Source organism: Octopus bimaculoides, chromosome 27, assembly GCF_046866305.1.
Source record: "Octopus bimaculoides isolate indiv1 chromosome 27, ASM4686630v1, whole genome shotgun sequence".
Classification (NCBI taxonomy): Eukaryota; Metazoa; Mollusca; class Cephalopoda; order Octopoda; family Octopodidae; genus Octopus; species Octopus bimaculoides.
This window is the reverse complement of record NC_142954.1, coordinates 24,821,189-24,835,832: the sequence shown is the minus strand read 5'-3', so window position 1 is coordinate 24,835,832 and position 14,644 is coordinate 24,821,189. Positions and strand designations below refer to the sequence as shown.

Genomic DNA, 14,644 nt, shown 5'->3' with positions numbered 1-14,644 from the left:
TATATATAAATAGATATACAGTTAAATATACAACGTTTTGTACAGAGTTCCACTCTACCAAATTCACTCGAAAATATTGTTTGGTTGTGGATTTAGTAGAATAAATGTGCTCAAGATGGCTCGCAGAGGGTCTGAACGTGGAATTTCCTGGTTGCAAAGCGACCTTCTTAACCATAGAGCCTACCCAAAACCAGTAGTAGTGCTTTGGTTGCAGCGAAGCCATGGCATAGATGCACTTACTACAGATGTTACCAGAATGCCACCAGAAAGTTCAAACCACAGATCACTTAGCTGGGAATTGAACTTTCGTAACCACCAACAATACCTCAGTTCATAAGTCGTTCATGTCATTATAATGCCACATACAATAACATAGAAATAAATGCAAAAAGCAAAAGCGAAACTAAAACAGACAGATTGATGAAAGATGTGTATTAGACATAATGTAATCTAAACGGAAACATGAAGCAGCCTTGTTTTCTTTTATCTTCTTTTGTTGTAAATTTATTATTTGTCCAACTGAAAACAACATTTAATAAAATACGGCAGAAAAAAAATACAAATTAAATATATCGTAAGATTGAAACATAAAGAAACAGTAAAATAAAATGAATTAAAAAAAAAAATGGATAATAAATTTTTAAAAAATAACTATTTTAAAATTTAAAGATTTCTTTGATAATATTTAAAACAATTTTGATTGTAATTACTGTCTGATTTAATGATAATTATTTAGGATTAAATAACAAATATTATTTTGTATAAGTTCTGATGAGTTGGCTTACGGATTTAATTTACTCTGCTGGAAATTTGAATGAAAATAGAATTCCAAATGATACAATGTGTAAATATAATATTACATGATGCGGTGGAGGGGGGGGGGGAATCAGTAGGACGACTGTGTAGGCGTTCGATCTGCTATGAATAATCTTCTGTACGTTAGACTCCGTTAATTAAAAATTAAAAACCGATAAACAAAAGGACATAGACACAGCCTTTCTGTAACAAGAAGTGTGGGTCACAGGCGGAAAGCCAACAAGGGTTGGTTTTGTCAGTGAAAGTTGACCGGATTCTAAATAACAGACATGATTCAGCAAACGGCTTTAGTATTTTCGAGTCTTCGTTAGTGAAACATTTGTTTTAATGACATGCTTGTGGGTGAAAGCGGAAAGCTTCTACCTGGAAACCAGACCGCTTTTTAAGATGTCCAGATGTTATGTTTAGACAAAAGTATAGTCTGAATCTTCGCAAAAAATGAAAGCAGTAATGTTAATCAAATACGGGGAGTGAAGTGGAGTAAGTGAAATTGTGTGGCTTAGTTATTTGGGTGTGGCACTCACGACTGCCACGGTTTGGATTCCCCGACCGGTTGGTTCGTTGTGCTGTTCATCTAAACGCTTGATTTATCTTTGCTTTAGTCCTCTGAACTGTGAATATGTAGCGATCGTATTCAATTCAGCAAGAATCTTGTGATCTTGTTCAATTATGAAAACTCGACACCCGACCTAATGAGTTCAACAGCTTTACATCTTGAAGGGAACTTGTCTACCCGCAAGAAGGGATGATGTCTACCCGCAAGAAGAGATGCAGTTCCCTCGAACGTTCATCGCAGTTTCAACACTGAAATCTCAGAAAAGAGTTCAGATGGAGCCGAGTTGGTGTTAGAAATATTTCTTGCAGAATATGTCACACAATGGAATTCAACCAAGAAGATTTCAAACCACGTTGTTGTAATGGAGCTACTTAACATTCGCAAACGGTTTCAATCACTCCGCAGCGTTGGTACCAACATTTCTAACAACACTATGATGGATAACCCATTTCCTCAGGCAGACACCCGTGCAAACGTCTAGGTTATTTACCACACAACGACGCTTACATCTGATTTCCAAAACGAATGCTGATGTGAGTGTAGAGACTTTTGAACAGCAGAAGCCATCTAGATGGGTCTTTTGTCTCTTTTATCTGTTACTGATTTCGATGATTGGACAGCGGCAATTTAAAAGTTTGGTAATTATTGTATCGTTCTCTAATGCCGACTCGCTAATTAATAAGGGTATAAACAAACCCTTATCAGTAGTCAACTGGTGGGAATATGACAAACGCAAACACGCACAAATACATTATACACATTCACATCCACACATTAGCAAAGGCAGCAATTAGATATATGTTGTACTAGAATATCAAGCATAAACTTAACTCTGATGAATAGAAATTTGTTTATATGTAGCGAGACTGAACCTTCTTCACAATCATATCACTTCCCGGCCCCTCCGCTTTGAAATCCTCAACATTCAAGAAAACTTTCTACAAATCACATGAATTTCTGTTTCTATGGCTTTGAAATCCTTAGCATGCTATTTGAAGGTGTGGTTGACCTGACAGCGATCCAAAAGGCCGAGGAGTATTAATCGGTTACATTTATATGTTATGTATACTTTAATAAAAAAAAAATAGTAGCTGCATAGAAACCGTTATTGGGGCTGGACGTTGTTCTTGAATTAAAATTGTATTTGCTGTCTTTCGTTGAATTTGAGCGTTTATGCCGTTTTCTTTTCGTACATTTTGTCGTATTTTCTTTACGTTTTTTTTTTCATTTTCTGGTTCAAAGTTTAAGTGTACATGGCGTATATCAGTTTTTGGATTTGTGTCATTGTCTGAGACAATTTAATTTACTTAAATATTATTATCTCTGTCTAGATTAGTTGGGCGAGAGCAGATAACAAAAATATATTATTATGTAATTTTCACTGTTCATGTAGTTGGTAATTAGCGAATGCTTAAACAATAATTCTATTTCTTTAATTGATTATCTACTACATTGTTATTTTAACAGAGAAACAGTATTATTCAAGCATTATTAAACAAAATTCTAGTCAGCGCAAAGGTGAACGCAAAATCACATCTGTACACAGAGGTTGTACAGAAAATAATACTAAACAATTTATCAACTGACAGTCATTCAAAATGCTCAAGTAAATAGAATAATACTTTCTCTATACGAAGGTACAACACGACATTGTCTCCATGAAAAGCGGTGCATTTCAGTCATCACGAAATTCAAATGTCGCATCCTCTTTGGAAAACTGCAACTAAGTACGGTTGTACTTACTTTTGTGGATATTTTTCACAGTCATTTTCGTTTGGCTTCTCACGTAACATATGTTTCTCTGCGAAACACCGTGCTTCATTGTATCTTCGCGGTGGACTTCAGAGCATGCCAGAGCTAGGATGTACAGTGGATTAGGGAACAGTGCACTGCCCAGTGTGCCGATAGCCTGATTTGTTACGAAGGTATGAGTGTTCGCCTCCTCGTTTGGTAAACGTAGATGGCTTTCAGATTCTTCTGTCTCCACCTTAGGAATTCTTTAAGCAGTTTACTTTCCGAAATCTACATCTTGATACTACTGTCCATGAAAAAGAGTCACATTATTAAGGCCGGTTTTCCTGTTTCCACTTGGACTGGACACTGGTCTGTTGCAGGATTATTGATTTTTGCCAGCTGAGTGGACTGGATCAACGTGAAATATATATATATATATATATATATATATATATATATATATATATATATATATATATATATATATATATACAAACAGAGAGAGGGAGGAGTAACCGTTCTATATAAGTGAGTATGCTTAAGCACATATAATACGCATTTAAGAGATGTATGTATCTCTCTCTACAAATATGCTAATTTTGGCCGTCTACGTCTCAATCAATTTTCAATACAGTACAACCATAAATGATTTGCAAATTAATGCGAAATATCTCGCGCATGGTGCTGCAATCAGAACTGATAACAAAGAGATTATGGGACGTAAGCATGCTTCCCTGGGCATAAATAGGTGCATTGTATTCTATACGTGCTCAAATATATTTCGGTGGGAAAAAATAAACACTTGTGACAAAACGATGTTATATATATTTAATATAATTACAGTGGATACACACCAGAGACCTCAACTTCGTTGTCCCATAACACATTAGGTATGTATTATCGTTGTATGTAGATATGTACATATTTTCTATTGTTTTTGAAGAATTCAGAATCCAGCGGAAAATTACGTTAATGTTTGTGAAACTTGATGGAAAATTATTGACATCACGTATTTGAAAATACATTTAGTTGGTGTCATACAATAAAACGCTGTGGGGAAGACGAGTAAACAAGTTGGCTGAGAGCAGAGATAATAAAGTTGCGAAGTCAATATCGTGATAATGGTTTATGGACTCGCTTAGGATATTTCTTTTTAAAGTTATATATTATTTGGTTTCGTAGGGGTTCAGTGATTTAATTCGTCAGAGCAACATGATCGACATTGCTTGTAAGATAATAAGCATCCTTGCTACACATTCCTCAAAACTGTCGACCTAACGACGTAAAAAAATAAACGATATGTATAATGTAATCCAAAGTAAATAGAATTCTGAGTAAGTCGAAGGACATGACCATCATGAAGGAATGCATTTGATTATATTTCTCGTGAATCAGGGTGGATGGCAGCTAAACATCAACAACAACATGAAAATTCTGTCTGTAAGTTGTGGGTATTAAGACTCGTTGAAAAGGTTAATTCTTAACAAGTCACAATTAATTTGAACAGATTGACTAAATGATAATTTAAGTAATGTCTATTGGAGATAATCTAATCTAATTTAAAGTTGGATAATATGTAAAGTGGTCCAGAGAATGGTGGTTCGAACTTGAATCGAAATAGTGGAAAACTAGAATTTGATTTGTTTAACAGAACTCGTGGGTCAAGTACAGTCGTTGATTTGTCTGCTAGAAGAATAACGATAGAAATGTATTTTTGTTTTTACAAGAGACATACCTTCAGAGGTAAAGCTCCATATATCACTGGCTTCATCGTTACTGGAATTGCCTCTCGGAATATATTTCAGAATCCGCAGGGCTACTGAAAAACGTATATAACTAAGTTGCAATTAGCGGGATCGAACGTGCGAGCTTCGCTTTACTGAGTACAGAATTATATTAAGATTAAAATTTAAAAAAATAGTGATAATACTTTCTAATTATTCGAAGAAAACTAACAATTGTGATTTCATCTAAGATAAACATAGCCATGCAGCTTTATTCGAGGTGTTGCTATTACTAGTCTTTGAAGCGAACACACGTATAAGGAAATATCAGTAGAAAGAACATAGCGACTAAGCTTAGTAGTTAGGGAAGAGCGTCAACTAGGTCAAAAGAAGCTTCGAGCATAGGTTGCAGATGATGCAGACACAAGATAGAGAAGAAATGGGAATATCAAGAATGGTTCAGTTTGGAGCAAGTTAAATAGAAGATACAAAAATTTATTTCCAGAACCAGTCGAGAGAGTTCGCATTACGATAGGTATAATTTAACTATATCCCGAACATTTATCATTATAGTCTAAGTAAATCACACATACAGATAAATATTTCAAGGAATTTTCTGTATTTGAAATATTTAAACGCCAAACAAAATTAGTAGTCGGGGAGGTTCAGACTGGGTCAGGATATAATTGCCTGCAGACTTTATAAAATAAAGAGTGAAAGAAATTGAATGGTAAGAAGATATATTAGCGGTAAATTAAGAAGTGTTAGGAACTGAAAATAAAGAAATAAACGTAGAAGCAGGTAAGAATTCTTGACAGATTGTTAACGGCTAACTATAGAAAATCTGCAAACGTCGTCCAGGTAAATCCGAAATATCTCGTACGTATTAAGGATCCTTATTAGTGAAATATGTGAGTACTTTTCTGATTTCTGGGCTAATTCTCGTCTATTATAAACACGAAGGAGAATTCGTAGAGGCTCAGACTAGGTCAGACTATAAAGAACAGACCATAAAGAACAAAGACTATAAAGAACAAAGAACTTTAATGATAAGTTTCCCGATTATGCTCTCAGTAAATTATGCTCTCAGTAAAAACTTATTCATCTGATGGCGACATAGATATTTTCAACTTTTCTACATATATATGAAAAAGAAACACACTTGCACATTCATTTTAAATTCTGTCTACATTATGTCTTCTGCAAAACATAGCTTTACAAATACATAACCGAAAATTTCCACCCTAGTCCCATCCTCGGGTTGATGATTCAGCCCTAATTACAGACGACTCCAAGAACCAGTACCGTACATTAAGCTCTGAAAAGTGCCGCTGTTTCAAGTGTTTCTATGTTGACGCAAGAAACAGGAAGCAGAATTATTCTGATACAATGGGGAGGGTACCCACAGCATATTTTCGAGAAGGTCAATAAATCCAGTCAATTATTGCACATACTTAGAGTGCAACATGATATCAACAGAGAAAGATATTGAGCTACGTAACAGCAAAGTTTGGACAGAACTTAAAATTCCCCATCATAAAATGGAAATCAAATTTTGGAATCGGATATCCAAGCTCCCATGAAATCTGAAGACAACTTCCTCACAACGGTTGCAACTGTGTTACTTTATAGGATTCCAGAATGGAAATAAAACAAAAGAGTGAGAAATATGCTGGATGGCACAAACATGTACATGGTTTATGCCACGTTCACTTTTGTCTTGTAAAGAATAACTAAGCTTCCAGACGTGGCAAACACGTTTAAGAAAAGAAGACTGCTTTGTTTGACGCCGCTGAGGGAAAAGGTATTGCTTAGTGAACCTTATATTGGACGTTAAGGAATGTACAAATTGTCATCGTTTGTTCTGATAAGACATACGTCAGTCAGCAAACAGAAAACATTGGATGTTACTGAGCCTAATTATCAAATGGCACAGAAAATGGAGATAAGCGTAGCCTCAGGATCAGGTGTATCAATAAAGAGATAAACCCGATGATAATGATGATTGTTCAGAATATTACAAACATTTTTGGTTCAAAAAATGCAAACATGTGCACAGGGAACGATTCTGTTTTCGGACAGTAACCTAACGCTTTAGTTTGGCAAGACCTTATTACACTGGAGTTAAAGTGGAATGATTGAAGCTTTCAAGATCGATAGCAGATCAATATATTTTGAACGTTCGTCATTATGTATATGTATCTCTCCCTCCCTATATATATATATATATATATATATATATATATATATATATATATATATATATAAAGAAAGCTGGTAAAATCGTTACCGCGCCAGGTAAAAAACTTAGCGTCATTTCGACCTTCTTTCGGTCCTCACCTGACATTCCGACGAGGTCGACTTTGCCGTTCATCCATCCGCGGTCGATAAAATAAGTAGCAGTTGATGACTCGAGGCGATGTAATCGACTTGTATCTCTCCCGAAATTGCTGGCATTGTGCCATAATTTGAATCCATTATATATATATATATATTTATATATGTATGTGTGTGAGTGTGTGTGTGTGTGGGCTTTGTGTAAATATATGTCTGATTCTCTCTCCCTTGGTATATACACACACGCATACACACACACAGGTATAGATAGAAAAAAATAACTGGACAAATAAATATATGAGCGAAAGTGCAGTGAAGCCCATAAATGCTACATTAAATTTACTTAAAAATCTGCCAGTTGTTGTTGGTCGCTATTTGCCAGAGCAACGAATATCATTTGATGTCTATTATCACTGTTGTAACATTGACTATTTGTGAGTCTTGAGGCGAAGGTTTTAGAAACTTGAGAATAACAAGTAGTTTGTCTGATGTTTGAAAACATCAATCGATTCAGGCATTTGGAGATCAAGAATAAGTGATTAAAGAGTATGATTGATCGATATCTTGCAGTGTAGAATAGGAGCTAAATATATGCTTCATAGGGAATTTTCTTCTGAGAGATGCGATATCACATATAAGTGTGACTAAGTCTTAACCGTTTTGTAACACGTAAATCATCACAGAAACGAGAGACAACGTCCATGACATTTGCAAGTTTTCCCAACTTGACGAAATAAACGCCGTAATTGTCCAGCTTAAATCTCTTTGGGTCGGTATTAATTCCTTTTATACTTTCTTTGAAAATATATGGGTTAAAAAGGACTGGCAGAGTGTCACCGATCTGCGATGAACGACTGTGTGATGTTTTTCCAGAGTTTCTGTTGCGTGAATCAGTGTATGAATGATTGATTAGGAAAACAAAAAGAAATAGCATGTGACGATCGAATCGCAGTCGTGAGGATTTGGGGATCATTTTTTTTTCCAGAGAAATAAAATACGATAAGATACAAGAATTGATCTATGTTTAAGCGCTTCCTGATTGAATTCAGCCAATCGTGGGAATAATGTATTTTACTTTCTGTTGGAGCTAGTCCCGGATATATTTGTTTCTATACCAACAGCAGCGGTATCAATCCACGTATGTGTTACCCATAGACAGATACAGGTATATCAAATACTATACAGTATAAATGGGTGATTGATTAAAGTTATAACTGCCTCTAGATGAAGTGCCAAATGGTAATAACGGCATGCTTTTCTTGAGGAGGGGAGAACATTTAAGATTAAAAATCCTCCGAAGTTCACATACGTTTAAGTAAAAGGATAAACCTATTGTCAGGGCAGGTTTATTGTCAGCACAACAATACTCTGACCGAAATCCCAGAAGTCCAAGAAATTATGCTATATACGGGTACTAGATTATGCTATGTACAAGTACTAGAAAACTTTGTATAGAGTTTTCAACTGCACAAAGCTCAGTGCAAACCGTTTTATTTTTTCTTAACACTGAATAGGATCTTGGTCTTTTTTATGGTAACTTTGTCATTGATGGAAGGGGTTGTGATTATTTGTATGTCTTTTTGACAGAGTATATATAAGTATATATATATAAGAGTATATATAAGGTTCATCAGATATTGGGAGCTTTAGTATTCGTAAACGGATACGCTATAAGGTGGAGAACAATATAATGAAGACATCAACAGACTGGTCAACATAAAAACATTATACCTACAGACACATACACATACATACATACAAACATAAGTATATATGACGAGGGAGAAAGTGGAATGGGGTAGGAGAATAGAGAAGTGTGTAGTGATAATGTAATATATACATTAAGCATATCACTCTCTTACAATTGTATCTTCGGAGGTGGTAAGATCACTTATCAGTTCCCTTATCACAGAATACTATCGCATTAATAGCGAACAGAAGATTATACTCTTATATATTTTCGTCTATTACCGACAATTTTAATGGTATATCATCCTTGCATTGTCATTTCGATATTAAACAAATATTTAAGCACGTTAAACCAATTTAGGTAAAAGTACTGTGAAACAGAATAAAAAAAACATTGCCTCATTGTATTATTTATCGATCTTTTATTGAGAATTTCTCGTATGAAACACGGCTTTCTGATTAATCTAGTCTACTATTGCCAACGTGAGGATTCAGTTTCTTTCGTATTTCCAACACCTATAACTCTTTCAAAGGTGTCTTATGATTAGTGCGAGCAAGGGAGAAGACGATGCCGAAACATTAATCGTCTGGTCCGTTTGCTTTCAACTGAGGGTTGGGGTTTCATCAGGTGAGGGTTTTAATCTACCATTTAAGTAGAGCAGCAGCCTCTCCAATACGCTTCCATAAAACATCTTTCCACCGTATTCCCAGGGTTGTAATCGACCGGAGGTTAGGCTCGATAAAACAGTTTTCAATTAACTTCACAGCTTTGACCTAACTTGAATCGCATAGATGGAAAGCTAACTTCTTAACTCTATGCCCCTCATTAGGCTTATGATTGTACAATGCTGAATGCACCAAAATGTTGTCAAATACAATAAAACTAGAGAGTTAGTAGAACAAGTAGAAAGATAAATTTTCTTCAACGCATAGATACTGAACAGTATAGATATAAAGGATAAAATCCTTTTTTCTTTTTAAAAACAGAAAAATTTGTCGGCAGCCAAGCCATGAGAATCGAACTCACATTCCTCTAATATCCTGTTAGAATGCTTTACCATTTAAGCCAAACTGCCTGATCAGCAAATTCTTCCGCAATTTAAGATGTTATAGAATCATCCAGGAACGCTAGATGTCGTATGGGTTACGCCGTATGTAAAACAAACAAGTTTGTTTTTCAAAGCGCTGAAATGTATGGTAGAACAAGTAGAAAGATAAATTTTCTTCAATGCATAGATACTGAACAGTATAGATATAAAGGATAAAATTCTGTTTCTTTTTAAAAGCAGAAAAAATTTGTCGGCAGCCAGCCATGAGAATCGAACTCACATAGAGTTAGCATATTATCTAAGCCTTCAGGTTGTTTCCGTATATTCTATGACACGCATATTCGCAACTGTCCCTTTTATGTCAGGGCAAGGAATATGATCACTGACCAAACCCTTCTCAAAGGATTTATGATTAACCAAAAAAGAAAGTTTCCATCACTTTCTTGAATCATTGAGACGGAGTAGTAATGCGATATATCGAGACTGATCGATACATCGAGACATTTTTAAATCGCTTCAATACCTATGGGAACTTTGGCAGTTTATGTTTGTGATAATTTTGATGGTGGTAGCGGTGATGATGGTGGTAGTGGTGGTGGTAGTAGTAGTAGTAGTAGTGATCGTGGTGGTGGTGGTAGTGGCGGCGGCGGTGGTCGTGGTGATGGTGGTAGTGGTGCTGGTGATGATGGTGGTGCTGGTGGGATGGATGAGTAGTAGGTGTACTGGTAGTAGTTATGTTGGTGGCGGTGCGTGTGATGGTGGTGGTGGTAGTGTTGGTTGTGGAGTATTATTGCTGTATTGTTATTGATAGTGGGGTGCCTGTGGTGGCTTCATATTAGCACATCGATGTTTTGTGTTTGTCCTTAGTTTTTGGGGAATTTACTATATATATATATATATATATATATATATATATATTTGCGTATAGATATGTGCTTTTTGCATATGTATGTCTTTTAGTTTGTGCTAGTTACCCTGTTCACACTGCATGCCAACCACCCATAGTGGTTTGTATATGTCTATGTAACTTAGCAGTTCTACCAATGAAACCGATAAAATAATTGCCAGATTTATAAAATACGTACCGCGGTATATTAACCGACTAACCGCTTCAAGGTGGTACACCAGCATGGCCGCAGTCTAAATAATCAGACGTGTAAAAGATCAAAGACGATGCCATACAAATCGTACTCGCATCTGCTTTCGATGTAACCAATCCTGGTAACAGCAAACTCTGTGACTCATTGCTATTTAGACTGTCTGTGTTTACGAAATAAAAACTAAAATTGAGACGAAATATGTCTACGTCTGTCTTCTGTAGATTTTAGTTAAAAGTATTCTGCAATGCAAAAGTGTCAAACAGATATGAACCTTTCGTGCGCACGTGGAAACATAACAGAAACATTGATTGAAAGCGTCAATGAAATCTACGAGACACACAGACAGATTCGTTATCATGATGTATTGAAAGAAGCACTAATGAAAACAGAGCTATACCCGATTTTGGTAAAAGACAAAAAAGAAAACAGACAAGAAAAGAAGTAAAAGATAGCATAGACAATGATATACACGATACATTTGAGAGAAAAAATGAATTGTATCAGATGATAAATATTATGTTTTGTGCGTGTGATTTATTGAGTTTATGGAGATGGGAAGCGGTATAAAATTTCAACCACCCACACAGCGAATCAGGAAATTTGTCACGATTAGCCACAAATGATTTTCATCACATATCATATCACCATGTACAAAAAAATAATAATAATAAACATACACACAATAAAAAGAAAACCTTTGTGATTTCTGCGCAATACTATTCGAACACAATGCTAAATTTTCAAGTTAGTAATAGAAGAGAGAAGAGTGGTTTTGATATAATATAACATTGGTGCAGACACCATAATTTAGTTAAAGAGATAGCTACGTAATTTTGTGAACTCGGTTTGGATACCAGATAGCAGGTTCTCCTGCCAGTGATTTTATAACGAAGCATCGATTCTACCAGAGCAGTGACACTCAACAATTGTCATAATAAACTCTCATAGCCATTCAATGTTTTAGAAATAATATATTTTTTTATAATGAAATATAAGGATTATATATAAAATAATTTATTTTGTATATTGTACAGGTATACACAATTTATTTCTAATAATTTTTAACATCTTATATGAATCCCAACGTTGAGATTGAACCTACGAGATTCATGATTGTTTGCTTGAATTAATATATTTGGAAGCAAGTGGAAAGACCCTACAACGTTCCTGTACGACCGTCGTATCCTGAAGCCAAGCGTAACGCCTCGATCACCTTTTACAAATATTGGAGTCATACACCTGTCTGAGGATATTCCCTATTCTTTCTATGACAGTCGGATGCCCTTAAGAGAATCGTTCATACCTACCATCCTCCTTTGAATAAGTTTTTACTGAAGAAAGTAAAGTAAAATGATTATTTGTAAGATTTATACCTGAATATTATACGACTGGCTGTACCTTAATGGCCAATTTCATGAAGAAAGGGCACACCAGTCTGTTTGCGGTAGATACAAGAATGTGTCATTCGTAATCAGCCATACTGATTCAATGCCATTGACTCTACACCTGCTAAAATAACAGCTAACTCTCCTTCGAAATAGAGGCTCCGTTCTTCCTGGTGGTGCTATTAAGTAACAATTTAAATCCACATCATATGAACAGGTGCAATCACTTCCCTCGCATTCCCACTAAGTTTCCGAAAGTTCCGTTTGAGGGAAAAGGTTTTAACTGATGGAAGACAGCTGACAAAGACATTTCATCAATGTGACACACATTGAGATCGAACCTAGATCCACGTGTGCAATGTGAAATTTACTTTTGACAGACAAGGAGTCCTGTAATTTATCGTCTCATACGCACGCACACACGCATGCTTGTACATATATCTATGTGTGTGTGTGTGTGTGTCTACATATACATGTACGTACATAAATGTGTGTGTATGTGTGCATGTGTGTATGTATTGATGTGCGTTTTATATAATATTTTGAAGAACACAAAGCTAAATATGCAAAACAATGAATACGAAATTGTAAAGTTTTAGAGCCTCACAGACAAATACATTTTAAGAGAGGAATAATTTTCTTTTCAATACCGTTAGCTAACCGACTGCAGTAAAATACAGAAATATCGAAATAAAATATATAACTAAAGAAACAACTAGCTGAATTAGTTTGCTCTTTCTCCACATAATTATAACTCAAGTTGAAATAATCGCATAAAAAGGAAGGTGTCAATTGGAAATTTTACAGCAATACTTCAGTGAAATATTAAGAGAACGAAAAATGAATATAAAAATGGAGTTGATCGCAGCAAGGCATTGTGGGAATAAAATACCCATCAATTGTTTAAAATGTCGATTTTGTTGTTTGCAGCAACGTAGTGTCGCTCACAGTCATTCAATGAAGTAATTACAGTATTTGAAATACGATAAACACACATACCAAAATAGCCAAAAAAAAAAAAAAAAAAATCGTCTTTGGGTATTAAAGTATTTTGGCAATGGAAACATGGCGATGATATTCCCACGGTAAGCGGTGCCGTTACAGCACCTAAAACTCTCTCTCCGCTAATCTATTCACAAGTCAAATTAAAGTTTCTGAAACCAGCAAACAAACAAACAAAGAAATCCATGTGATTTTAATAAATTTAACAAAATTACCGCTCAGAATATAGTCATATAATCTAAAAGTGAAATTTTGAATGGATGGGTGGATGGCCGGTAATGAGGCTGGTGGTTGTCGTCTTATATCGCTATTACGGATGCTGCTTTAGTTCTATGAACCTCAATCAATTGTCGACAAGTAGAAATATTAGTGAACGTTTCTACATTTGACCAGTTTGAATTTCTGTTCACTCTGGGTTGCACGTCAATGAATATATTAACAAATGAGTCAAGCAGTTTATGTAATTCACTAGGGTATACTCTGAGCAAGATTTGGTTTCTAACTCTAGAAATAGAATTGGCCTTGTACAACAAGGAACTGTCACAATGGAATAAGGCTTTCTTGATTTAACCTGACGGCATTTCTTCTGATTTTAGGTTCTGAGTCGATAACATAAGTACTATAACAGTACTGAGCTTTATGTAAACTATTTTCCCCCCCTTTCGGCGTTACTGGCATCGTTCAAAAACATTGAAACGAATATCAGTTGAAGATTATGTGTAGCAGTAGAAGCTGTCGTCGATGTTATTAAAAGCCAGTTATATGCAAGACTATTTATATTTTGGCCGACATTCTTGCTGATAATTGGAGACATTTAATATGAAATATATTAGTGTTTTTGTTGATTAGTAATATATAGGCCCTAACCGAAAACAAACTTCTGATCTAAAGCATCACAGGTATAACTAAACAGTTGGTTTTCGAAGTAATTGCTAACAGACAATTTAATGAAAATGATCAACTTTTAAGAGAGTAGATTGAATATTTATTGCAATATAGATTTCAATATTCGATGCTCAGTTAACAACAGAGAAAGACAATAATGAGGCCCTGGACCAGCCTGGAGCTAAAGAACTTGGTTTCTAGGATGAATAGAACAAAGCCTAGAATATTTTTAGCAGATCAAAGAAAATACAGTAGGATCTATTTGAGATGCAGATGCCAATGTTTGAATTATTCTGAAATGGTTCAAACGTTCTCTTGTGAGAATCATGAAAGTCGAAAACAAAATAAATTTTTAAAATATAGAGGA

General features: G+C 35.3%; 1 protein-coding gene across 6 annotated transcripts in view; it reads right to left on the bottom strand.

Annotated features, from left to right (window-relative positions):
• The window catches only part of LOC149130911 (uncharacterized), a 247,648-nt gene that overhangs the window by 93,851 nt on the left and 139,153 nt on the right, over positions 1-14,644 (bottom strand). For 3 of the 6 annotated variants that reach the window (XR_016238698.1, XR_016238696.1, XM_089343658.1), the window contains exon 1: positions 3,116-3,550. The exons of the other annotated variants lie outside the window; for them this stretch is intronic. Coding sequence is in view for 1 of the 3 variants with exons in the window: in XM_089343658.1 (XP_089199784.1) it covers positions 3,116-3,194 (79 nt within the window). In the remaining 2 variants the exon portion in view is untranslated. Of the gene's footprint in view, positions 1-3,115; positions 3,551-14,644 lie in introns of those variants that run through there. 6 annotated transcript variants of the gene reach the window in all.